This window comes from Rhinoraja longicauda, chromosome 43, assembly GCF_053455715.1.
Source record: "Rhinoraja longicauda isolate Sanriku21f chromosome 43, sRhiLon1.1, whole genome shotgun sequence".
Taxonomy (NCBI): Eukaryota; Metazoa; Chordata; class Chondrichthyes; order Rajiformes; family Arhynchobatidae; genus Rhinoraja; species Rhinoraja longicauda.
This window is the reverse complement of record NC_135995.1, coordinates 6,812,757-6,839,985: the sequence shown is the minus strand read 5'-3', so window position 1 is coordinate 6,839,985 and position 27,229 is coordinate 6,812,757. Positions and strand designations below refer to the sequence as shown.

The 27,229-nt window shown below is 51.3% G+C and overlaps 1 protein-coding gene and 1 pseudogene across 1 annotated transcript in view; both read right to left on the bottom strand.

The window, feature by feature from the left end:
* The window catches only part of LOC144612205 (myelin-associated glycoprotein-like), a 71,252-nt gene that overhangs the window by 11,143 nt on the left and 32,880 nt on the right, over nucleotides 1-27,229 (bottom strand). Inside the window, exons 7-10 of the mRNA XM_078431762.1 lie at nucleotides 17,673-17,954; nucleotides 10,047-10,337; nucleotides 6,414-6,510; nucleotides 1,390-1,471 (exon numbers count right to left, since the gene is read on the bottom strand). Of these exons, the coding sequence (XP_078287888.1) occupies nucleotides 1,390-1,471; nucleotides 6,414-6,510; nucleotides 10,047-10,337; nucleotides 17,673-17,954 (752 nt within the window). The remainder of the gene's footprint in view (nucleotides 1-1,389; nucleotides 1,472-6,413; nucleotides 6,511-10,046; nucleotides 10,338-17,672; nucleotides 17,955-27,229) is intronic.
* Nucleotides 25,863-25,956, bottom strand: LOC144612257 (U2 spliceosomal RNA; annotated as a pseudogene).

Here is a 27,229-nt window from a genome sequence, read left to right as displayed (position 1 = left end):
GCCACCATGCCCCATCTACACTAGTCCCACCTTCCCACACCGGCCAACATGCCCCATCTACACTAGTCCCACCTGCCCACACCGGCCAACATGTCCCATCTACACTAGTCCCACCTGCCCACACCGGCCAACATGTCCCATCTACACTAGTCCCACCTGCCCACACCGGCCAACATGCCCCATCTACACTAGTCCCACCTGCCCACACCGGCCAACATGCCCCATCTACACTAGTCCCACATGCCCACACCGGCCAACATGCCCCATCTGCACTAGTCCCACCTGCCCGCGTTTGGTCCATATCCCTCCAAATCTGTCCTATCCATGTACCTGTCGATAGACAATAGACAATAGGTGCAGGAGGAGGCCATTCGGCCCTTCGAGCCTGTACGCACCGCCATTCAATGTGATCATGGCTGATCATTCTCAATCAGTACCCCGTTCCTGCCTTCTCCCCATACCCCCTGACTCCGCTATCCTTAAGAGCTCTATCTAGCTCTCTCTTGAATGCATTCAGAGAATTGGCCTCCACTGCCTTCTGAGGCAGAGAATTCCACAGATTTACAACTCTCTGACTGAAAAAGATTTTCCTCATCTCCGTTCTAAATGGCCTACCCCTTATTCTTAAACTGTGGCCCCTGGTTCTGGACTCCCCCAACATTGGGAAGATGTTTCCTGCCTCTAACGTGTCCTACCCCTTAATAATCTTATATGTTTCGATAAGATCCCCTCTCATCCTTCTGAATTCCAGTGTATACAAGTCTAGTCGCTCCAGTCTTTCACATATGACAGTTCCGCCATTCCGGGAATTAACCTGGTGAACCTACGCTGCACGCCCTCAATAGCAAGAATATCCTTCCTCAAATTTGGAGACCAAAAGTGCTCGAACTGTTTCTTAAACGTTGGGATAGTCCCAGCATCAACTACCTACTCCGGCAGCTCGTTCCATACACCCACCACCCTGTGTGGAAAAGTTACCCCTCAGATTCCTATTGAATATTTTCCCCTTCACCTAGAACCTGTGTCGTCTGGTCCTCGAGTCCCCTACTCTGGGCAAGAGACTCTGTGCATCTACCCGATCTATTCCTCTCATGATTTTGTACACCTCTATAAGACCTCCCCTCATCCTCCTGTGCTCCATGGAAGAGACCCAGCCTGCCCCAACCTCTCCCTGTAGCTCAGACCCACTAGTCCTGGCAACATCTTTTCTGATCCCTTTCAAGCTCTCGTTTCCCTTTCCCGTGACTTTGAGTCTGAGAAACGGTCTCGACCCGAAACGTCACCCATTCCTTCTCTCCAGAGATGCTGCCTGTCCCGCTGAGTTACTCCAGCCTTTTGTGCCCACTTTGGTATCATGTGTGGTTGAGATTACATGCAGAGATCCACTACCTGGTTGGTTGCAGAGTGTAGGCAGTACGTCACATTGGTGTCTTGGTTTCTTGAAGCTTTCTCCAAGGTCATATCTTTCCTCCTGGAGCAACAAGATTCAAGATTCAAGATGCAATTTATTGTCACATGTACCAATTAAGTAGGGTTGCCGACTGTCCCGTATTAGCCGGGACATCCCGGATTTTGGGCTAAATTGGTTTGCCCCGTACGGGACCACCCTTGTCTTGTATTAGGCCCAGGGGGCGCTGTAGGTCCATATACTGTAGGCCTGGACAGTGTAGGCCCGGACATGGTAGGCCCAGACGCTGCAGGCCCGGATGGTGCAGGCCCGGAATGTGTAGGCTCGGATGCTCTAAGCCCGGTCGCTGTAGGCCCGGACAGCGTAGGCCCGGAATGCGTACGCCCGGACGCTCTAGGCCCGGACACTGTAGGCCCGGACGGCGTAGGCTTGGACGGTGCAGGCCCGGCCGCTCTAGGCCCGGACGGTGCAGGCCCGGACGGCGTAGGCCCAGATGGCGTAAGCCCGGAGGCCGCCTAACGGAGGTTGAGTAGCAACCTGCTTCCTGGACCGGGCGGCCGCCATTGGTGGAGCGGGAGCACGTGGCCGCTGGCTGGGTGAGGTCACGCGGTGACGTCACCTTGTCCTGTATTTGGGAGTGAGATAGTTGGCAACCCGTACAATTAAGGTACAGTGAGATTTGAGTTTCCATGCAGCTATACTAAGCAAAAAGCAACAAGACACACAGCCACATTAAATAAAATTGAACATAAACTTCCACCACAGTGGATTCCACCTTCCTCACTGTGATGGAAGGTAATAAAGTTCAAAGATCTTCCTCTTTGTTCACCCGCGGTGGGAGCTGTTGAACAGTCCGCAGTCGCCGCTGCCGACGGTCCGAGGCCCCTCACATTGGGATGATCAAAACTCCCCACGCCGGGACGGTTGAACTCTCCGCGGCATGGAGCTGCCGAGTCGGCCCCTTCTAACTGGAGACTTCAAGGTGTTAAAGTCCACAGGCCCCGCGGTTGGAGCTCTCTACAGTCGATCCCCGGCGAAGGATCGCAGCGCGGCGATGTTAAAGTCCGCGCCGCACCTGCGGTTTGAAGCGCCGGGCCGGTCTGCAGGAAAGGCGCCAACTGCTCGATGCTAGGCCGCAGTGGGGACGGAGATACGACACGGAGATACGACACGGAGAAAACCCCCATCTCCACCGAGGTAAGAGATGTAAAAAAAGTTTCCCCCAAATCCTTCCCCCCCCCCACTTAAATCAAACGAAGAAACACGAAAACATACTTTAACACGTACTTAAAATAACAAAAAGGAGAAGAAAGAACAGACAGACTGAACACAAGAACACAAGAAAATAGGAGCAGGAGTAGGAGTAGGCCAACCAGCCCCTCGAGCCCGCTCCGCCATTCAATACGATCATGGCTGATCCTACCCCAACCCCCTTCCCACTATCGCCCTTCTTCCCACCCAAAAGAACCGTGTGATCTCCTGGGAGAGGCGAAAAACCGGATAAAAACCCAGGCCAATTTGGGACAAAAATCCGGGTGATTCCTCTCCGACCCCAAGCTAGGCGATCGAAACTTGTCCAGGAGATTACTCAGGTCTTACTATACTAACCATAGCTCATGTCCACTTCCCTGCCCACTCCCCGTAACCCCTACTTCCCTTGTCTATTAAAAAACAATCTATTTCCGTTTTAAATTTATTTAACGTTCCCGCATCCACTGCACCCTGAGACAGCGAATTCCACAGACTAACCACCCTCTGAGTGAAGAAGTTTCTCCTCATCTCAGTTTTAAAAGAGCCCCCTCTTATTCTAAGACTATGCCCCCTAGTTCTGGTCTCCCCGATCATCGGAAACATCTTTAGCGCATCCACCCGATCAAGGCCCCTTACGATCTTATACGTTTCAATAAGATCGCCTCTCATTCTTCTGAACTCCAATGAGAAAAGTCCCAACCTACTTAACCTTTCCTCATATGTCAACCCCCTCATCCCTGGAATTAACCGTGTAAACCTGCTCTGCACTGCCTCCAGAGCAAGTACATCCTTTCTTAAATATGGACACCAAAACTGCACACAGTATACCAAATGCGGTCTTACCAATACTGTATACAGCTGTAGCAACACCTCCCTACTTTTATACTCTATCCCCCTGGCAATAAAGGCTAAGACTCCATTGGCCTTCCTAATCACTTGCTGCACCTGCATACTAACTTTTTGTGATTCCTGTACTAATACCCCCAGGTCCCTTTGTGTTGTATTACCACGCAGCTCCTCCCCATTTAGAAAATAACTTGCTTTATGATTTTTTTCTCCAAAATGCATAACTTCACATTTATCAATATTAAATTTCATCTGCCACTCTCCTAGCTTATCTATATCCTTTTGCAGGCTTTTTCTATCCTCCTCACTCCCTGCTTTTCCTCCCATTTTTGTGTCATCTGCGAACTTGGATATATTACACTTGGTCCCCTTCTCTAAGTCATTTATATAAATTGTAAACAGCTGGGGTCCCAGCACCGACCCCTTGCGGAACCCCACTAGTCACCGATTGCCATCCCGAGTATGATCCATTTATCCCAACTCTCTGCTTCCTGTTTGAAAGCCAATCTTCTACCCATGCTAATATATTACCCCCAATCCCATGATTTTTTATCTTAAGTAATAGTCTTTTATGTGGCACCTTATCAAAAGCCTTTTGGAAGTCCAAGTATACCACACCCACCGGCTCCCCTTTATCCACCCGAGATGTTACTTCCTCAAGGAATTCAAGCAAATTAGTCAAACATGACTTCCCCTTCGTAAAACCATGCTGACTCTGTCCAATTAAGTTATGTTTATCCAAATACCCCGTCAGCATTTCTTTAATAATGGTCTCCAACGTTTTACCCACCACAGATGTTAGACTAATCGGTCTATAATTACCAGCCTTCTGTCTACTTCCCTTTTTAAATATAGGTGTTACATTAGCCATTTTCCAATCCACCGGGACCCTTCCTGACTCCAGGGAGCTTTGGAAAATTATCACCAATGCATCCACGATCCCCACCGCTATTTCTCTCAAGACCCTAGGATGTAATCCATCAGGCCCAGGGGATTTATCCGCCTTAAGTCCCATTAATTTACCTAATACCATCTCCTTAGTGATAACAATAGACAATAGACAATAGGTGCAGGAGTAGGCCATTCAGCCCTTCGATCCTGTACGCACCGCCATTCAATGCGATCATGGCTGATCACTCTCAATCAGTACCCCGTTCCTGCCTTCTCCCCATACCCCCTCACTCCGCTATCCTTAAGAGCTCTATCCAGCTCTCTCTTGAAAGCATCCAACGAACTGGCCTCCACTGCCTTAATAGTGCTTAACTCCTCCATTCCTATAGCCCCTTGTTTATCCAGCGTTTGAATATTTTTAATGTCCTCTATAAAAAAGACTGATACAAAATATTCGTTTAATGCTTTTGCCATCTCCATGTTCCCCACCAACAAATTCCCCGTCTTATCCCCCAATGGACCAACATTTACCTTAGCCACCCTTTTTCTTTTTATATAACTATAAAAACTCTTGCTTTCAGTTTTCATATTTTCCGCTAATTTACTTTCATAATCTATTTTTCCCTTCTTAATGAATATCTTTGTTATTTTTTGCTGACTTTTAAATGCTTCCCAATCTTCTGTCATGCCACTATATCTGGCTACCTTATATACCCTTGCCTTTAGCCGAATACTATCCTTTATTACTTTACTAAGCCATGGTTGGCTGTCCTTTACCTCTTTTTTTCCTCAGTGGAATGTACTGTTGGCGAGGCAGCCAATGCTGGTGGCGCCACCCGGTGTTTTGGCTGCAGAAGTTCACACCACGTTTACAGCACATCTGCTCATCAGCAAAGTCCAAGCGCAAGGTTGCAGTTGTATTGGACATTGGTCAGAAGATCATGAGGTCATTAATGATAGTAGCAGAATGAGGCCACTCGGCCCATCGTGCCCACTCCGCCATTCAATCACGGCTGATCTATCTCTCCCTCCCAACCCCATTTTCCTGCCTTCTCCCCATAACCCCTGACACCCCGTACTAATCAAGAACCTATTGGTGGTCCCTGCTTTAAAAATATCCACTGACTGCCTCCACAGCCTTCTGTGGCAAAGAATCCCACAGATTCACCGCCCTCTGGCTAAAGAAATTCCTCCTCATCTCCTTCCTAAAGGTACGACCTTTAATTCTGACCCGGTGGCCTCCAGTCCTGGACTCTCCCTCAAGTGGAAACATCCTCTCCACATCCACTCTGTCCAGGCCATTCACCATTTATTAAATTTCAATGAGGTCCCCCCTCATCCTTCTAAACTCCAGCGAGTACAGGCCCAGTGCCGTCAGACGCTCATCGTACGTTAACCCACTCATTCCTGGGATCGTTCTTGTAAACCTCCTCTGGACCCTCCCCAGAGCCAGCACATCCTTCCTCTGATATGGGGCCCAAAACGGCTCACAATAGTCCAAACGTCATCTGTGGCCCACTCTGTGGGCTTCTGGGCTTTTCAACCTTTCAGTCTGACCCGAAATGTCACCTATTCCTTAATCCCCAAGAATGCTGCCTGACCCGCTGAGTTACTCCAGCACTTTGTACCTGTCCACGTTCTCCACAGAGATGCTGCCTGACCCGCTGAGTTACTCCAGCACTTTGTACCTGTCCACGTTCTCCACACAGATGCTGCCTGACCCGCTGAGTTACTCCAGCACTTTGTACCTGTCCACGTTCTCCAGAGATGCTGCCTGACCCGCTGAGTTACTCCAGCACTTTGTACCTGTCCACGTTCTCCAGAGATGCTGCCTGACCCACTGAGTTACTCCAGCACTTTGTACCTGTCCATGTTTTCCAGAGATGCTGCCTGACCCGCTGAGTTACTCCAGCACTTTGTGTCTGTGAACAGGAATTAGCCTGGCGGAAGCAGTCATCAGAAGCAGATAACAAAGGGATGGATTTGGAAATAAAAATGTGGATTTATTTACACTTACCTCTTTAAATACTTGTAGATGAAGAATCCAGCCAGCTCAGCGATCAGTATTATCCCTGCTGTAAGCAAAACCGCTACCCAAATATGGAAGCTCTGACCTGTAAGGACAATCAGAGGTGTGTTTGAAGTTTTTACAGGTTAGTTTATTGTCTCGTGTACCGAGGTACAGTGAAAAGCTTTTGTTGCATGTTATTCAGTCAACAGAAAGACAAAAATTGATTACAATCGAGCCGTCCACAGTGCCCAGATACAGGATATAGGGAATAACGTTTAGTGCAAGGTAAAGCCAGCAAAGTCCGATCAAAGATAGTTTGAGGGTCACCAATCAGGTAGATAGGAGGTCAGGACCGCTCTCTGGTTGTGGGAGGATGGTTCAGTTGCCTGATAACAGCCGGGAAGAAACTGCCCCTGAATCTGGAGGTGTGCGTCTCCACACTTCTGTACCTCTTGTCCCGATGGGAGAGGGGAGGAGAGGGGGTGACCGGGGGTGAGACTGGTCCTTGATTACGCTGCTGGCCTTGCCGAGGCAGCGTGAGGTGTAGACGGGGGCGGTGGAAGGGGAGCGGCAGTTTGTTTGTTTGTGTGTGCGTGACAGTCTGGGCTGCTGGCCTTGCCGAGGCAGCATGAGGTGTAGACGGAATCGACAGAAGGGAGGTTGGTTTGTGTGATGGTCTGGGCTGTGTCCACAACTCTCTGCAATTTCTTGCGGTTAGCATACGACAAAAGCTTTTCACCGTATCTCGGGTACACGTGACAATAAACTCAAGTGAACTAAACTAACCACAGCTACACTTTGAACCATCCTACCACAACCAGAGAGCAGTGCTGAACTACGCTTTTCCTCATTGCTGACCCTCAGTCTATCCTTGACCGGACTTTGCTGGCTTTACCTTGCACTAAACATTATTCCCTTAACATGTGTCTAAACACTGTAAATGGCTCGATTGTAATCATGTGTAGCCTTTCCACTGACTGGTTAGCACGCAACAAAAGCTTTTCACTGTACCTCGGTACACATGACAATAAACTAAACTGTAACGTGGTCTTGTAGTAGTGTTTAAAATCATGAGAAAATTAGATCGGGTAGAGTCTCTTGCCCAGAGTAGGGGAATCGAGGACCAGAGAACATAGGTTTAAGGTGAGGGGTTAAAGATTTAATAGGAACCTGAGGGGTAACTTTTTCACACAGAGGGTGGTAGGTGCATGGAATGAGCTGCTGGAGGAGGTAGATGAGGCAGGGACTATCCCGATATTTCCAAAACAGTTAGACAGGTACATGGATAGGGCAGGTTTGGAGGGATATGGGCCAAACGCAGGCAGGTGGGACTAGTGTAGCTGGGGCATGTTGGCCGGTGCGGGCAGGTGGGACTAGTGTAGCTGGGGGTAGCTGGGGCATGTTGGTCGGTGTGGGCAGGTGGGACTAGTGTAGCTGGGGCATGTTGGCCGGTGTGGGCAGGTGGGACTAGTGTTGATGGGGCATGTTGGCCGGTGTGGGCAGGTGGGACTAGTGTAGATGGGGCATGTTGGCCGGTGCGGGCAGGTGGGACTAGTGTAGCTGGGGCATGTTGGCCGGTGTGGGCAGGTGGGACTAGTGTTGATGGGGCATGTTGGCCGGTGTGGGCAGGTGGGACTAGTGTAGCTGGGGCATGTTGGCTGGTGTGGGCAGGTGGGACTAGTGTAGCTGGGGCATGTTGGCCTGTGTGGGCAGGTGGGACTAGTGTTGATGGGGCATGTTGGCCGGTGTGGGCAGGTGGGACTAGTGTAGATGGAGCATGTTGGCCGGTGTGGGCAAGTTGGGAGGAAGAGTCTGTTTCCACACTGTATCACTCTGACACTATGAGAGGACATGTGTAGAGGGGTATGAGCCTGCTTGCATGCTATGTGACTCGATGACAATGGTGCCGCAGATGTGAGAAACTAGTTGTTGTGCAAGACGGTGGTGAGGCCGCATTTGGAGAATTGCATTCAGTTTTAGTCGCCCTGCTTTCAGAAGGACGTCGTTAAGCTGGAAAGAGTGCAAAGAAGATTCACGAGTATGTCACCAGCACTCGAGAAATAGACAGGTACATGGACAGGACAGGTTTGGAGGGATATGGGCCAAATGCAGGCAAGTTGGACTAGTGTAGATGGGACATGTTGACCAGTGTGGACAAGTCAGGCCGAAGAGCCTGTTTCCACACTGTATGACTTGATGACTATGACTATGGCAGACACAAAATGCTGGAGTAACTCAGCGGGACAGGCAGCATCTCTGGAGAGAAGGAATGGGTGACGTTTCGGGACAACACCCTTCTTCAGACTGATCAGTCTGAAGAATGGTCCGGAAGTGAAGAAAGCTAATGGCATGTTGGCCTTCATAACGAGAGGATTTGAGTACAGGAGTAAAAAGGTCCTTCTGCAGTTGTACAGGGCCCTGGTGAGACCGCACCTGGAGTACTGTGTGCAGTTTTGGTCTCCAAATTTGAGGAAGGACATCCTTGCTATTGAGACAGTGCAGCGTAGGTTCACCAGGTTAATCCCCGGGATGGCAGGAATGTCATATGAGGAAAGATTGGAAAGACTGGGCTTGTATTCACTGGGATTTAAAAGGATGAGAGGGGGATCTTATAGAATGGTATAACATTAATATAAAAGGGCTGGACAAACTAGATGTTAGAAAAATGTTCCCAATGTTGGGGGAGTCCAGAACCAGGGGCCACTGTCTAAGTAAAAAGGGAAGGCCATTTAAAACTGATACGAGAAAGAACTTTTTCACCCAGAGTTGTGAATTTGTGGAATTCTCTGGCACAGAGGGCAGTGGAGGCCAATTCACTGGATGAATTTAAAAGAGAGTTAGATAGAGCTCTCGGGGTTAGTGGAATCAAGGGATATGGGGAGAAGGCAGGCACAGGTTACTGATTGTGGATGATCAGCCATGATCATAATGAATGGCGGTGCTGGCTTGAAGGGCCAAGTGGCCTCCTCCTGCACCTATTGTCTATCTTTCTATGCTGCCTGTCCCGCTGAGTTACTCAAGCATTTTGGGTCTACCTTCGATTTAAACTAGGTAGTTTCCTTAACAACTAAGGTTGTTTCCAACACACTATGACAATGACTATGACTTCTAAGGTTGCCAACTGTCCCGTATTAGCCGGGACATCCCGTATATTGGGCTAAATTGGTTTGTCCCATAGGGGACCGTCATTGTCCCGTATTAGGCCCAAGGGGCGCTGTAGCCCGGACATTGCAGGCCCGGACATTGCAGGCCCGGACATTGCAGGCCCGGACATTGCAGGCCCGGACATTGCAGGCCCGGACATTGCAGGCCCGGACATTGCAGGCCCGGACATTGCAGGCCCGGACATTGCAGGCCCGGACAGCGCAGGCCTGGACATTGCAGGCCCGGACAGTGTAGGCGGGGACACTCTAGACCCAGACAGTGCAGGCCCGGAGGTGCGGGCCCCGCTTGACGGAGGTTGCATAGCAACCCGCCTCCCGGCACGGGCGGCCGCCATTGTTGGAGCGGGAGCACGTGGCCGCTGGTTGGGTGAGGTCACGTGGGGCGCGTGGTGGTGTCGTCACCTTTCGTCCTGTATTTGGGAGTGAGACAGTTGGCAACCCCTGATGACATCCCTCCCGCCAGAGGTGTGCTCACTTTCCATCGACAGGTACACCATTAACATGGCTTCGCCGTGCCGGCTCCGGACTGTACACAAGGCCGTCACGTCCACTCCCTCGCGCCCTCTCAGGGTGAGGGTGCTGTTCACCAGGTGCCCGCCTGCCACCTGCCAGGTGTGGATAAGTCCGAGGGTCTGGTTCCCGCTGAGGTTGGCCTGGGGCAGGCGCCAGGTGAGCTCTCCGGGTGGGTTGCACCAGGCCGCACACACACAGGTGACGCTCTCAGGTGTGCGGGAGCACCCCGAATCCAGCAAAATCACCGGCCCATCTGGGGAGGGAGGAACAAGACACGAGAGAGTGTGAATCTGTGGAATTATTATCATCATCATAAGGGGTCGGCCATTTAGGACTGAGATGAGGAGAAACGTTTTCACCCAGAGTTGTGAATCTGTGGAATTCTCTGCCACAGAAGGCAGCGGAGGACGATTGACTGGATGTATTCAAGAGAGTTAGATTTAGCGCTTCGGGTAGTGATACAGTGTGGAATCAGGCCCGTCGGCCCAGGTTGCCCACACCGAACAACAATGTCCCAGCTACATTGGTCCCACTTGCCTGCGCTTGGCCCATAACCCTCCAAACCTGTCCTATCCATGTACCTGTCCAACTGTTTCTTAAACGATGGGATAGTCCCAGCCTCAACTACCTCCTCCGGCAGCTTGCTCCATCCACCCACCACCCTGGTCAAGAGATATGGGGAGAAGGCAGGTACAGGTTACTGATTTTGGATGATCAGCCATGATCACATTGAATGGCGGTGCTGGCTCAAAGGGTTGAAAGGCCTCCTCCTGCACCTATTGTCTATTGTCTCTCATGTAATCTTTGCACATCCCCCCAAGCCTTTCCACCAGTCACTTTAATTTTAGGTTTCATGTATTTTGTGTTTTGAGTTTTAGTATATAGATGTATGTTGTGTATTTTGTGTTTTTATGACTGTTGGCCGATCAATTTCCCTCCTGGGATAAATAAAGTTCTATCATATCGTATCGTATTGTAAAAGTCGCCCCACACATTTCCTTTACGATTTTTCCCTTTCACCTTCAAGCTATGCCCACTCAATCTTGACATTTTCACCATGTGATAAAGATTCTGACCGTCTACCTTCTCTATGCATCCCCCCGGTTGGCCAACTACCCTCACTAGAACTTTTCATCTCCAACTGCCGGCGTGACATTAACCGCCTCAAATTCTCCACTCCCCTGACTAACTCTAACCTCTCCCCTCCTGAACGTGCAACCCTCCACTCACTCCGCAACAACCCTGACACTGACATCTACTATAAACCCACTGACTCGTACAGCTATCTGGACTACACTTCTTCCCACCCGGTCTCCTGCAAAAGGTCTATCCCCTACTCCCAATTCCTCCATCTACGCTGCATCTGCGCCCGGGATGAGGTGTTTCACACTAGGGCATCAGAGATGTCCTCATTCTTCAGGAAACGGGGCTTCCCCTCTTCCATTATAGATGAGGCTCTCACTAGGGTCTCTTCTATATCCCGCAGCTCCGCTCTTGCTCCCCCTCCCCCCATTCGTAACAAGGACAGAATCCCCCTCATTCTCACCTTCCACCCCATCAGCCAGCGTATCCAACAAATCATCCTCCAACATTTCCGTCACCTCCAACGGGACGCCACCACTGGCCATATCTTCCCATCCCCTCCCCTTTTTGCGTTCCGCAGAGACCGTTCCCTCCGTAACTCCCTGGTCCACTCGTCCCTTCCTACCCAAACCACCCCAACCCCGGGCACTTTCCCCTGCAACCGCAGGAGATGCAACACCTGTCCCTTTACCTCCCCCCTCAACTCCATCCAAGGACCCAAACAGTCTTTCCAGGTGAGACAGAGGTTCACCTGCACCTTTTCCAACCTCATCTATTGTATCCGCTGCTCTAGATGTCAACTTCTTTACATCGGCGAATCCAAACGCAGGCTCGGCGATCGTTTCGCTCAACACATTCGTTCAGTCCGCCTTAACCAACCTGATCTCCCGGTGGTTGAGCACTTCAACTCCCCCTCCCATTCCCAGTCTGACCTTTCTGTCATGGGCCTCCTCCAGTGCCATAGTGAGGCCCACCGGAAATTGGAGGAACAGCACCTCATATTTCGCTTGGGCAGCTTGCAGCCCAGCGGTATGAACATTGATTTCTCCAACTTTAGATAGTTCCTCTCTCTTCTTCCCCCCCCCCCTCCTTCCCAGTTCCCTCTAACTTCCCGTCTCCACCTATATCCTTCCTTTGTCCAGCCCCCCTGACATCAGTCTGAAGAAGGGTCTCGACCCGAAACATCACCCATTCCTTCTCTCCTGAGATGCTGCCTGACCTGCTGAGTTACTCCAGCATTTTGTGAATAAATTATCTATGCATCTCATAGTTTTACATATTTAGAAACATAGAAAATAGGTGCAGGAGAAAGCCAATTGACCCTTCGAGCCAACACCGCCATTCAATGTGATCACGGCCGATCATCCACTATCAGTAGCCCGTGCCTGCCTTCTCCCCATATCCCTTGATTCTGCAAGCCCCTCCGGCTCTATCTAACTCTCTTTTAATCCATCCAGTGAATCGGCCTCCACTGCCTTCTGTGGCAGAGAATTCCACAAATTCACAACTCGGGGTGAAAAAGTTTTTTCTCACCTCAGTTTTAAATGGCCTCCCCTTTATTCTTGGACTGTGTGGCCCCTGGTTCTGGACTCCCCCAACATTGGGAACATTTTTCCTGCATCTAGCTTGTCCAGTCCTTTTATAATTTTATATGTTTCTACAAGATCCCCTCTATCCTAAATTCCAGTGAATACAAGCCCAGTCTTTCCAATCTTTCCTCATATGACAGTCCCGCCATCCCGGGGATTAACCTGGTGAACCTACGCTGCACTGCCTTAATAGCAAGGATGTCCTTTCTCAAATTAGGAGACCAAAACTGCACATAATATTTCTATCAGGTTTCCCCTCAGCCTCTCAACTGGGTGGTGAATCTGTGGAATTCTTTGCCACAGATGGCTGTGGAGGCCAAGTGGATAGGTAGAGACAGAAAGATTCTTGACTAGTATGGGTGTCAGGGGTTATGGGGAGAAAGCAGGAGAATGGGGTTAGGAGGGAGAGATAGATCAGCCGTGATTGAATGGTGGAGTAGACTTGATGGGCCAAATGGCCAAATTCTGCTCCTATCACATGACCTATCAATGGAAAACAATCCAAATCTTTTCAACCTCTTCTTTAGTTTAGTTTAGAGACAGCACGGAAACAGGCCCTTTGGCCTACTTGCCCGCGCCGACCAGCGATCCCCGCACACAAACAGAATTCTGTACACATTAGGGACGATTTACAAATATACCAAGCCAATTAACCTGCACACCTGTGCGTCTTTGGAGTGTGGGAGGAAACGGGAGCAAACCCACGTAGGTCATGGGGTGAACTTACAAACTCCGTACAGACAAGCACCCGTGGTCAGGATCGAACCAGGCTCTCTGGTGCTGTGAGGCTGCAACTCTACCCGCTGCACCACTGTGCCGCCCTTAAAACTCCTTATTGCTAATCTATATAACAAAACTCTCGTTTGTTTGTTTGTTTGTTCCTGAACTACAGCCAAAACGGTACACGATAGCGCAACAATTTTAGGCCCACCTTATTCACCTTCGTCCCTTTGGTGTTAATGGAAGAGGTTTCATTGAAATCGGTGTTATATTTTTAAAGTTATTCACATTTTAAAGTTTAAATCTATCTCCTAGGGAGGAAGGGAGGGGGAGGGGAGAGAGGGGAAGGGGGAGTGGGAGTGGGGGAGGAGAGGGTGCTGCACCAATGCAGAAGAGGTTTGCGCCCAACCGGTCCACTTGATCTAGTACTTTCTAATCCTGGCAACATTCTGTATCCTCGCCACATCCTTCCTGTAACGGGGTGACCAGAACTGCACACAATGCTTCAAATAATTTTATCTGACTTTCCTCATCTTTGAAAGGGAGAGGGGAAATAGAGGAAAGGTGTCGTCAAGCAGGAAAGAGTACAGAGAAGATTTACGAGGATGTTGCCAGGACTCGAGGGGCCTGAGCTACAGGGAGAGGTTGGGGCAGGCTGGGACTCTATTCCTTGGTGCGCAGGAAGATGAGGGGCGATCTTATAGAGGTGTACAAAATCATGAAGGGAATAGATTGGGTAGACGCACAGAGTCTCTTGCCCAGAGTAGGGGAATCGAGGACCAGAGGACATGGGTTCAAGGTGAAGCGGCAAAGATTCAATAGGAATCTGAGGGGTAACATTTTCACACAAAAGGATGTAGATGTATGGAACGAGCTGCCGGAGGAGGTGGTTGAGGCTGGGACTATCCCAGCGTTTAAGAAACAGACAGGTACATGGATGGGACAGGTTTGGAGGGATATGGGCTAAACGTGGGCAGGTGGGACTAATGTAGCTGGGACACGTAGGTCGTTGAAAGCAAGTTGAGCTGAAGGGCCAGTTTCCACGCTGTATCACTCTATGACTCTATATGACTATGACTTTATGGCTCTCTATGAGAAGGCAGGAGAATCGGGTTAGGAGGGAGAGATAGGCCAGCCATGATTGAATGGCGGGGTAGACTTGGCCATTCGGTAGGGTTGCCAACTGTCCCGTATTAACTGGGACATTCTGTAATTTGAGCTAAATTGGTTTGTCCCTTACGGGACCGCCCTTGTCCTGTATTAGGCCCGGACGGCACTGTAGGCCTGGACGCTGTAGGCCCGGACTGTGTAGGCCCGGACGCTGTAGTCCCGGACAGTATAGGCCCAGACACTGTAGGCCCGGGCGCCGCCTAATGGCGGTTGCATAGCAACCCACCTCAAGGCCTGGAAGGCCGCCATTGGTGGAGCGGGTGCACGTGGCCACTGGCTGGGTGAGGTCACGAGGGGCGCGGGGGCCGTGATGTCAAGGTTTGTCCCTTATTTGGGACTGAGGAAGTTGGCAACCCGACCATTCGGCCAGCTAATACTGCTCCTATCACTTATGACCTGATGACGTTTCGAGGGACGTGTCAGTGTGTATGTACCCCCATTCTACAGTGAGGGTCACATGCCTCTCCCGTCCCGTGTTCATTCTCCGCCACACACTGATAGATCCCAGCGTGCCGCGGTGTCACGCGAGGGAACTCCATCTACAGCTCGTTGCTGGAACGTGTTGTGTTCAGCATGACACCGAGATGTCCCCCATGTCAGGTTAGACGCTGATAAACTGTGGACGGAACAGAGGATCGCTGCAGAGTTTCCCTCCTCTCCTTCTCTCTTCATCCCCTCCCCTCTTCCCAGTTTTCCGACCAGTCTGACTGTCCTCGATCACTTTTTATCTGTTTGCTCCGTTGCCATCTTGATCTATTCTCCATTTTCCTCAATCTCCATCTCCTCGTCTCGTGTGCACACCTTGGACTTCCTTATCTCTGTACCCCACTCTCCCCTGATGTCAGTCTGAAGAAGGGTCTTGTCCAGAAACGTCGCCCATTCCTGCTCTCCAGAGATGCTGCCTGTCCCGCTGAATTACTCCAGCATTTTGTGTCTAAACCTAGCTAATCCACTTCATCTTACACGTGGAGTGTGGGAGAGAGGCACATACAATAATAGACAATAGACGATAGACAATTGGTGCAGGAGTAGGCCATTCGGCCCTTCGAGCCAGCACCGCCATTCAATGTGATCATGGCTGATCATCCACAATCAGTACCCCGTTCTTGCCCTCTCCCCGTACCCCCTGACTCCACTAATGTCCCTGCAAAATGTATTTCAGCAGGTCAGGCAGCATCTAGGAGAGGGAATGGGTGACGTTTCGGGTCGAGACCCTTCTTCCTCCTACTTATCCTTGGCCGACAATTCTCGGACACCTTCTCCTACTTATCCTTGGAACTCACTCTAACCTCTCCCCTCCTGAACGTTCAGCCCTCCACTCACTCTGCAACCACCCTGACTTAGTCATCAAACCCACTTACAAGGGAGGTGCTGTGGTAGTCTGGTGTGCTGACGTCTACCGGGCCGAGGCCAGACGACAACTCTCAGATACCTCTTCCTACTTATCCTTGGACCATGACCCCACCGACGAGCACCAGACCTTAATCATCAACACCATCACTGACCTCATCAATTCCGGCGCTCCAACCTTATCGTTCCCCAGCCCCGCACGGCCCAATTTTACCTCCATAAACAGAACTGTCCCGGCAGACCCATTGTTTCTGCCTGTTCATGTCCCACCAAACTTATTTCCACCTACCTCGACTCCATCCTATCCCCCCTGGTCAAATTCCTCCCCACCTACGTCCAAGACACCTCACACGCTCTCCATCTCCTCGATAACTTCCGGTTCCCAGGCCCCCACGCCCTCATCTTTACCATGGATATCCAGTCACTCTACACTTCCACCCCCCACAAGGATGGTCTCGAAGCCCTCCGTTTCTTCCTCGACTGTAGAACCAGCCAATCCCCATCTACCAACGCTCACCTCCACCGAGCAGAGCTGGTTCTTACCCTCAACAACTTCTCCTTTGACTCCTCCCACTTCCTCCAAACCAGAGGCATAGCTATGAGTCTGAAGAACGGTCTCGACCCGAAACGTCACCCATTCCATCTCTCCTAGATGCTGCCTGACCTGCTGAGTTACTCCAGCATTTTGCGATACCTTCGATTTGTACCAGCATCTGCAGTTATTTTCCTACACTGCAAAATGTATTTGGTCTCCTAATTTTGGTCTCCTAATTTGAGGAAGGACATTCTTGCTCAATATTGAGGCAGCGCAGCGTAGGTTTACCAGTTTAATCCCCGGGATGGCAGGGCTGTCATGAGGAAAATCCTTTTCAGTCAGAGAGTTGTAAATCTGTGGAATTCTCCGCCTCAGAAGGCAGTGGAGGCCAATTCTCTGGATGCTTTCAAGAGCGAGTTAGAGCTCTTAATGATAGCGGAGTCAGGGGGTATGGGGAGAAGGCAGGAACAGGGTACTGATTGTGAATGATCAGCCATGATCATGGTGAATGGTGGTGCTCGCTCGAAGGACCGAATGGCCTCCTCCTGCACTTATTGTCTATTGTCGTACGAGGAAAGATTGGAAAGACTGGGCTTGTATTCACTGGAGTTCAGAAGGATGAGAGGGGATCTTATAGAGACGTATAAAATTGTAAAAGGACTGGACAAGCTAGATGCCGGAAAAAATATTCGCAATGTTGGGGGAGTCCAGAACCAGGGGCCACACACGGTCTAAGAATAAAGGGGAGGCCGTTTATAATGGAGGTGAGAAGAAACATTTCTACTTGGAGAGCTGTGAATGTGTGGGATTCTCTGCCACAGAGGGCAGTGGAGGCCGATTCACTGGATGAATTTAAAAGAGAGTTAGATAGAGCTCCAGGGGCTAGCGGAATCAAGGGATATGGGGAGAAGGCAGGCACGGGTTACTGATTGTGGACGATCAGCCGCGATCACAATGAATGGCGGTGCTGGCTCAAAGGGCCAAATGGCCTCCTCCTGCACCTGTTTTCTATGTTTCTACGTTACAAGAGGAGAGAGAGTGTGGGAGAGAGGCAGATGTACAATAATGTCCCTGCAATACATGATATATTCCACTGACTTCTCATTGATGTTCAGAGAGACATGACCGTGTGTCAACTCACATTCTACAACGAGGGTCACAGTCCCCTCCTCTTTCCCGTGTTCATTCTCCGCCACACACTGATAGCTCCCAGCGTCCCGCTGTGTCACCCGAAGGATTTTCAACCACAGCTCGTTGCTGGAACGTGTTGTGCTCAGCGTGACACCGTGATGTCGCCACGTCAGGTTGGACGCTGGGAAACTCTGGACGGAACAGAGGATCGCTGCAGAGTTTCCTTCCTTTACACTGACCCCGGAATTGTTCACGTTGCTGGGGGAAGTGATGGAGATATTCTGCGGCGCGTCTAAAGGCGAACGGTTTAAACTTGAGTTAACACGGCAGAATTCCACATGCCAACCAGGAGAATACGGAGAGAAAAGATGAAGTACGAAGTCTGAAGAAGGGTCTTGGCCTTTATAGGGCCCTGGTGAGACCACATCTGGAGTATTGTGCGCAGTTTTGGTCTCCTAATTTGAGGAAGGACCTTTCTTGCTATTGAGGGAGTGCAGCGTAGGTTCCCCAGGTTAATCCCCGGGATGGCGGGACTGTCATATGAGGAAAGATTAGAAAGACTAGGCTTGTATTCACTGGAATTTAGAAGGATGAGAAGGTATCATATAGAAACGTATAAAATTATAAAAGGACTGGACAAGCTAGATGCAGGAAAAATGTTCCCAATGTTGGGGGAGTCCAGAACCGGGGGCCACAAAGTCTAAGAACAAAGGGGTGGCCATTTAAAACTGAGGCGAGAAAAAACTTTCTTCACCCAGAAATTTGTGGAATTCTCTGCCACAGAAGGCAGTGGAGGCCAATTCACAGAATGAATTTAAAAGAGAGTTAAGGGCCTGTCCCACTTAGGGAATTTTTTAGGTGATTGTCAAAGTCGTAGCAGATCGGCAAAATTTTATTTTACCCGACAATGACCACGACAATGCCGAGTCAGGTCGAGATTACACTGTCTTTGGAAACATCGCGAAATTCCCACGCTGTTAGTGCTTCTCCGGCGTCCTAATTGTCGCTGAAATCACTGACAAGTCGGTAAGTACTTGAGAGTTTTCAACTATAACATCTCGTATGGGTTACTTAAAAACCAAGCTTCACGGTGACAAGGCATAAACTGGATTGACTTCCAGTTTACTAATGGAGGTATTAAGAAATTTAATTTTAACAGTGGTTACATGGATTTTTGTGAAAAGTGTGTGAGCATTCTTTGAAAATGTACGGGAGATGCATATCTGGTTTCTGGGTTGCATATCTGGGTTGGGAGCCTACTTTAAATGTGATCGCTGATGGCCATAAACATTGCGAAAATTCCCACGCTTACCTGACCGTGAAACTGTCGTCTCCAATCTGCCTGTCAAATGTCCTGACAGTAAATAAATTGGTTAAACACAAGTATTTTATGGTATCTTGAAATGACTTTACTTGAAATGATTTTAATATTATGTGCTTCTAAATGCATCTAGGAGAAACTAGCAAACCTGGGGACAGCATGCGACTGCAACAGCGCCCGCAATAAGCAACGGTACCTGGCGACAAGCCAGCTGTGGCCGAGAAATTTCACTCTGGATGATTTCCCAGCGACGCGCTGAGATCCACTACGATTCTTGGAAGACTCCTCACGATCATGCACGCGACACCCTGGCGAACTGTCGGCGACAGCCTAGTCACCGGCAGTCGCCTTAAAATCGCCTAAGTGGGACAGGCCCTTACAATAGAGCTCTAGGGGCTAGTGGAATCAAGGCATATGGGGAGAAAGCAGGCACAGGTTACTGATTGTTGATGATCAGCCATGATCACAATGAATGGCGGTGCTGGCTCAAAGTGCCAAATGGCCTCCTCCTGCACCTATTTTCCATGTTTCTAAAAGTCACCCATTCCTTCTCTCCACAGATGCTCCCTGGCCCACTGAGTTACTCCAGCACTATGTACCTGTCCACGTTCTCCAGAGATGCTGTCTGACCCGCTGAGTTACTCCAGCACTTTGCACCTATCCGTGTTCTCCAGAGATCTGCCTGACCCGCTGAGTTACTCCAGCACTTTGTACCTGTCCACATTCCCCAGAGATGCTGCCTGACCCGCTGAGTTACTCCAGCACTTTGTGTCTATAAACCTTGAACACTTTGAACCATCCTACCACAACCAGAGAGCGGTCCTGAACTACTATCCACCTCATTGGTGACCCTCGGACTATCCTTGATTGGACTTTGCTGGCTTTACCGTGCACTAAACGTTATTCCCTTATTATGTATCAATACACTGTAAATGGCTCGATTGAAATACAAATGTAACCAGTCTGACGAAGGGTCTGGACCCGAAACGTCACCCATTCCTTCTCTCCAGAGATGCTGCCCGATCCGCTGAGTTACTCCGGCACTTTGTACCTGTTCATGTTCTGCGGAGATGCTGCCCGACCCGCTGAGTTACTCCAGCATTTTGTGTCTATCTTCGGTTTAAACCACGTCTGCAGTTCCTTCCTACACATTTAATCTGCTCCACTGTGAAATCTCCGCAAGGTATGTCTACTTTGAGGAAGTTCTCCTCCTCTTTCCGACGAGAGTTAGAGTCATAGGGTGATGGTTTGGAAACAGGCCCTTCTGCCCAACTTGCCCACACCAGCCAACAGGCCCCATCTGCACTCGTCCCACCTGCCCGCATTGACCCATATCCCTCCAAACCTGTCCTATCCATGTACCTGTCCAACTGTTTCTTAAACGTTGGGATAGTCCCTGCCTCAACTACCTCCTCTGGCAGCTTGTTCAATACACCAACTACCCTTTGTATGAAAAAGTCACCCCTCAGATTCCTATTAAATCTTTTCCCCTTCACCTTGTACCTATGTCCTCTGGTCCACGATTCCCCTACTCTCGGCAAGAGACTCTGTGCATCTACCCGATCTATTCCCCTCGTGATCTTATATTTTTTTATTTTTTTTTTATCAAAAAATACTTTATTCTAGAAATAAATATCATTTACAAAACATCATTTTTAAACAAACCCATCCGACATTTCCGGAGGTTACATATTCAATACAGGCATTTACTTAGACATTTACATACATTTACATACATATCCCTTATTTGGAGGGGCGTCTCTCTCCACCACACCCTGCCCCCCATGTCCAGCAGCGGAAGGACCCTAGACTGTGGTCCTCCCCCACAGGGCCTTGGCGTTGGCTGCACCGAGCTTCAGTGCGTCCCTCAGCACGTACTCCTGCAGTCTGCAGTGGGCCAGTCGGCAACATTCCTTGACGGACAGCTCGCTCCGCTGGGAGGTCAACAAGGATCGGGCAGACCAAAGAGCGTCTTTCACCGAGTTGATGACCTTCCAGCAGCACTCGATGTCAGTCTCGGAATGCGTCCCTGGGAACAGTCCGTAGAGCACAGAGTCCTCTGTGACGGAGCTGCTCGGAATGAATCGTGACAGGGACCCCTGCAGACCTCTCCAGACTCTCCTGGCAAATCCACACTCTTTGAAGAGGTGGGCCACCGTTTCCTCTCCGTAGCAGCCGTCCCGAGGGCAGCGTGCGCTGGTAGTGAGGTTCCGGCGGTGCAGGAAGGATCTGACTGGGAGGGCTCCCCTCACCGCCAGCCAAGCCAGGTCTTGGTGCTTGTTGGTGAGTTCTGGCGATGAGGCATTTTGCCAGACAAGCTGGGCTGTCTGTTCTGGGAACCACGCCACAGGATCCATGGAGTCATTCCCCTGCAGTGCCTGCAGGACGTTCCGTGCTGACCACTGCCCGATGGACTTGTGGTCAAAGGTGTTGGTCCGGAAGAACCTGTCCACAAACGACAGATGGTTCGGCAATGTCCAGCTGACTGGCACATTGCGTGGCATCTGCGCCAGGCCCATCCTTCGCAACACCGGGGACAGGTAGAACCTCAGCAGGTAGTGGCATTTGGTGCCCACGTGCCTTGGCTCTATGCTCCGCCTGATGCAGCCACACACGAAAGTGGCCATCAGAATGAGGGCGACGTTGGGCACGTCTTTACCCCCGTTGTCTGCCGACTTGTGCATTGTGGCTCGTCGCACCCGGTCCATCGCCGACCCCCAGATGAAACGGAAGACGGCCCGGGTGATCCCCGTGGCGTAGGAGGGAGGGACGGGCCACACTTGCGCCAAGTACAGCAGCCCCGAGAGCACCTCACACCTGATGACCAGGTTTTTCCCCGTGATGGAGAGGGAGCGCTGCTTCCACAGCTCCAGCTTCTTCCCCACCTTGGCTATCCACTCCAGCCAATTTTTGTTACATGCCTCAGCCTTCCCGAACCAGATCCCCAGCACCTTCAGGAAGTCAGGCTTGATGGTGAAGGGGATGGAAGATCGGTCGGGCCAGTTGCCAAAGAGCATGGCCTCGCTCTTCCTGCGGTTTACCCTGGCCCCCGTGGCCAACTCAAACTGGTCGCAGACGCTGATCAGTCTGCGGACCGACCCTGGATCCGAGCAGAAGACGGCGACATCGTCCATGTACAGGGAGGCCTTGACCTGAGTGCCCCCACTGCCTGGCAGTGTCACTCCTCTTATGCTCGCATCCTTCCTGATGGATTCGGCAAAGGGTTCAATGCAACAGACGAACAAGACAGGGGAAAGAGGGCAACCCTGCCTGACTCCAGACCTGACGGGGAAGCTGTCTGATTCCCACCCATTAATTTGGACTGCACTACAGATATCGGAGTAGAGCAGTTGTATCCACTTCCTGATTCCCTCCCCAAAGCCCATTTTGGAGAGCACGTCCCTCATGTACGTGTGCGATATCCTGTCGAAGGCCTTCTCCTGGTCCAAGCTGACCAGGCAGGCATCCACCCGTCTGTCCTGCACGTAGGCAATGGTATCTCTCAGCAGCACCAGGCTGTCTGAGATTTTCCTGCCAGGTACAGCACAGGTTTGGTCCGGGTGGATCACCTGTCCCAGAGCAGACTTGACCCGGTTGGCGATGGCCTTAGACAGGATCTTGTAGTCTACATTCAACAATGTGATGGGTCTCCAATTCCTTAAGTCATTCATCTCCCCCTTCTGCTTGTAGATCAGGGTGATGTTGCCCTTCCTCATAGAGTCTGACATGCTGCCGGCTAGAAGTATATCGTTGTACACTTCCAGCAGGTCCGGGCCCACCCAGTCCCACAGAGCCGAGTACAACTCTGCCGGTAAGCCATCGCCTCCGGGAGTTTTACTCGAGTCAAAGGAACGGATGGAGCCAGTCAGCTCCTCCAGGGTCAGTGGTTGGTCCAGACTCTCCCGCTTGCTGTCGTCCAAGACTTCCGTGATGGAGGACAGGAAGTTCTGGGAGGCGGTGCTGTCTGTGGTCTTTACATCGTACAGATCCTTATAAAAGGATCTGCAGATCTTGAGCATGTCTGTCTGCGAGGATGTTACCGAGCCGTCCTCCTCCCTAAGGCTTTTGATCACAGAGCTCCCCCTGTGAACCTTATGGAAGAAGTAACGTGAGCACGTCTCATCCTGCTCAACATGGCGGACCCTGGACCGGAAGATGATCTTGGAGGATTCAGAGGTAAAGAGCCGAGCTTGCCGGCCCTTCAACTCTCTCAGTTCCTCCCTCACATCCACCCCTCTCCTCTGCAGAAGGAGTAGCTGCTGCAAATCTGTCTGGAGTTGACACAGTTCCCTCTTACCCTGTCTTGCTCTCTGAACACCTTTTGAGACGAAGAACTTCTTGATGTTCTCCTTTGTTGCCTCCCACCAGAGTGTCTGGGAGTCAAAGAGGGGCCTCACAGTTCTCCAACATGCGTAGTCCCTCTTTAGCTCCTTAACGTTCTCCGGGGTCAACAGCTCCACGTTTAGCTTCCACGTCCCTCTGCCCGCCTTCCGGTCCTCCTGTAGGTGACAGGTGGCCTGAAGGAGGCAGTGGTCAGAGAAGAACACCGGGGCGAGGTCGGTGTGTCTGACCGTGACGGCCCTCGATGTGAAGAGGAAGTCTATCCGGGACTGGGCTGAACCGTTTGGTCCTGACCAGGTGAACCGTGGCTGGACTCCGCCTGCAGGGTCACTGAAGGCGTCGCGCAGCTTTGCATCTTTGACCGTTTCCACCAGGAGTTTGGAGGTGCCGTCCAGTCTGTGGTTGGCGCTGCCGGATCGTCCAGCCGCATCGATGATGCAGTTGAAGTCACCGGCCAGAACGAGCGGTCTAGACGTGGCCAGCAGCGGTGGGAGCTGCTGGAGGACGGCCACCCGCTCGCTCCACCTGGGTGAGGCATACACATTTATCAGCCGGAGCGGAGAACCACGGTACATTACATCCACCACCAAGAGACGACCCCCCACCACCTCCCTTACCTCAGTGATGGTGAAGCCCCCTCCCCGCAGCAAGATCCCCAGACCGGACGCACGACAATCATTTCCCCCCGACCATACCGACAGTCCGTGGGGCCACCATCGCGACCACCTCCGATAGCAGCGAAGGTGTGGCAGCCCGCACTCCTGTAAAAAAGTCACATCCGCCTTTACCTTGGCCAGGTACTGCAAGGCGGATACACATCGCACAGTGCTCTTCACACTGCGCACGTTTAAGGATGCCAGTTTCAGCTCCATTGTCCTTTATTGTCCCAGGCGATCCTCCCGCATGCCAATCATCTGGCTCAGTTCCTGCACATTTTTGTCGCACAGGTAGTGGTACAGGTTGGTGGCTTCCTCAGCACAGGGTGTATTTTCTGGCGAAGCCACTGCGCTGCTCCCAGTGTCCTGGAGCTGGGGCCCATTGGCCACTGCACTGCTCCCGGTCTCCCGGAGCTGGGGCCCATTGGCCACTGCACTGCTCCCGGTCTCCCGGAGCTGGGGCCCATTGGCCATTGTGCCGCTCCCGGTCTCCCGGAGCAGGGGCCCATTGGCCGTTGTGCCGCTCACGGTCTCCCGGAGCAGGGGTCCATTGGCCGTTGTGCCGCTCACGGTCTCCTGGGGCTGGGGCCCATTGGCACTGCTCCCAGTCTCCTGGGGCTGGGGGGCAACAGACACGTTCTTTCTCTTACCTTCCTCCTCCCCCGTTTCCTTCCTCTGCCTCTGCCTCCGTTGTCGGCTCCTCCCGGTCGTCTCATCCTCCGATGCGGAGAGGCTGCTGGCCTCGTCCTGGGAGAGGACTCTTTTTTGGGACTTGCTTGCCCCCTCCGCCTTTTTCTCCGTGCGCACAGCCTTCAATGTTTTCCTCGACTGTACCACCTTCCATTCCTCCTCTTCCTGTTCCCCCTCTTCCATCGACTCACCCTCGTGGGGAGGGGCCTGGGGTGCTCTGTCCTGCGGTTGGGGGCTCCTGGTGGTCGCGTTGTCCTCGCCCCTGCTCTCCTTTCCTTTTTGGGCTTTTTCCGTGGTAGGAGGCGTCTCGTCCACCCTGGGGGTGCTGGCAGCGGCCCCTCTTATCGCCTGTGCATAAGTGCTTGCTCTTTTAGGGCAGGCCCTGTAAAGGTGGCCTGTCTCCCCACACAGGTTGCAGCTCTTACTCTCTTTACAATCCCTTGTCTCGTGGCCTTCTAACTTGCAGTTTCTGCAGACGACTGTCCTGCATTCTGCCGCCACGTGCCCAGGTTTGTTGCATTTCCTGCACACCCTGGGCTGCCCCGCGTACGTCATGTAGCCCCGGTTCCCTCCGATAGCGAACACCGAGGGAGGGTGGACAATGAATCCCTTCCCGTCCACCCTCAGCTTCACCTTTACCTGCCTCTTGCTCGTCCAGATCCCGAACAAGTCCTTTATATCCACGCAGTTCCCGGCCCCTTCGACGTAGCGCGCAAGGAAGGTGAGGACATCCACGACGGGCACATGTGGGTTAAACATGTGCACCGTGATCATCCGTTCCCTCTGGGTGGGGAGGGTGAAGAGCGGCTGCACCTTCAGGAGCGACAGCGGGGCTTCATCCCCCTTCTCCCGGAAGTCCTGCAGCAACTTCTGCCATCCCGCCGGGTTCTGGAAGGTAACGTCGAAGTATCCGTTACCTGGGAAGTCCTGGAGGCAGAAGATGTCCCCGGCCTTGAATCCACAAGCCTCCAGCAGCACCTTCTTGATGAAGAGATCCCTTGAGAAAGGGTTCCCCTCCTTGAGGTCCTTCACCGATACTCGCAGGGTATTCCGGATACCCTGCCCTCCAGCTCCACTTGCTACTGCCATCCCACCTGGATAAGGGTGTTAGGTTGGTTACCCAACCAGCATGGATCCACCCCTAAACCAGACACGTGCTCCTGACCTCCGCTCCTCGTCGATGATCTAATGCAAATACTGCTCTTATACTTACCCTGCTCTTATAAGAACATTAGATTGTGCCAGAACAGATACTACACTTGATCTTAGCCAAAAGGCCGAGAGTTACTACTGCACTTTGTGTGTTCGCACCTGTCTCTCTCCAAGCTCTGCGCTCCAAGGAATAGTGACCCAGCCGACTCAACCACTCCCTATAGCTCACACCTTCTAGTCCTGGCAACATCCTCGTAAATATTCTCTGAACCCTTTCAAGCTTGACAATATCTTTCCTACAACATGGTGCCCAGAACTTTACACAATATTCTAAATGCGATCTCACCAACGTCTTGTACAACTGCAACATGATCTCCCAACTTCTCTACTCAATACTCTGACTGATGGAGGCCAATGTGACAAAAGCCTTTGTGACCACCTTATCTACCTGCAACTCGACCTTCAAGGAACCATGCACCTGCACTCCTAGATCCCTCTGCTCCACAACACTCCCCAGAGGCCTAACATTCATTGTGTAAGTCCTGCTCTTGTTAGACGTCCCAAAATGCAACACCTCACATTTCTCTGTATTAAACTCTTGCCCAGAGAAGGGGAATCGAGGACCAGAGGACGTTTCTGGTCGAGGCCCTTCTTTAGACTGGTGGGGGAGAAGATAAACGAGAGATAAAGACGATGGTGTAGAGAGATAAAGAACAATGAATGTCAGATCGGAGAGCAGGAGGCATCACAGAGAGGGAGCAGGATGTGGCAGAACTGCAATGTTGTGAAAGATTGCAGCAGGATCTTGATCGATAGGCCAGATAGGCTGAGTACAAAGTGCTGCAGTAACTCAACGGGTCAGTCAGCGTCTCTGGAGAACGTGGACAGGTACAAAGTGCTGGAGTAACCCAGCGGGTCAGTCAGGGTCTCCGGAGAAAAGGAATAGGTGGCGTTTCGGGTCGAGACCCTTCTTCAAACTGAGAGCCGGTGAGTGGGAAACGAGAGATATAGACGGCACAAATGAATGAAAGATATGCGAAAGCAACGTTGATCAGGTAAAATGTGAAGCGCACAATGGTCCATTGTTGGCTCTGGGGTAGGTGATAACGAGCTATACAGGCAATGATAATCATGAGGACGACAGTAAATAAAAGACGTCCCTCACCTGAAACGTCACCTTCCCTTGTCTTCCAGGATTGAAAGCCTGAGCTACAGGGAGAGGTTGGGGCATAGAAACATAGAAAATAGGTGCAGGAGGCCATTTGGCCCTTCGAGCCAGCACCGCCATTCATTGTGATCACAGCTGATCATCCACAATCAGTAACCTGTGCCTGCCTTCTCCCCATATCCCTTGATTCCACTAGACCCCAGAGCTCTATCCAACTCTCTCTTAAATCCATCCAGTGA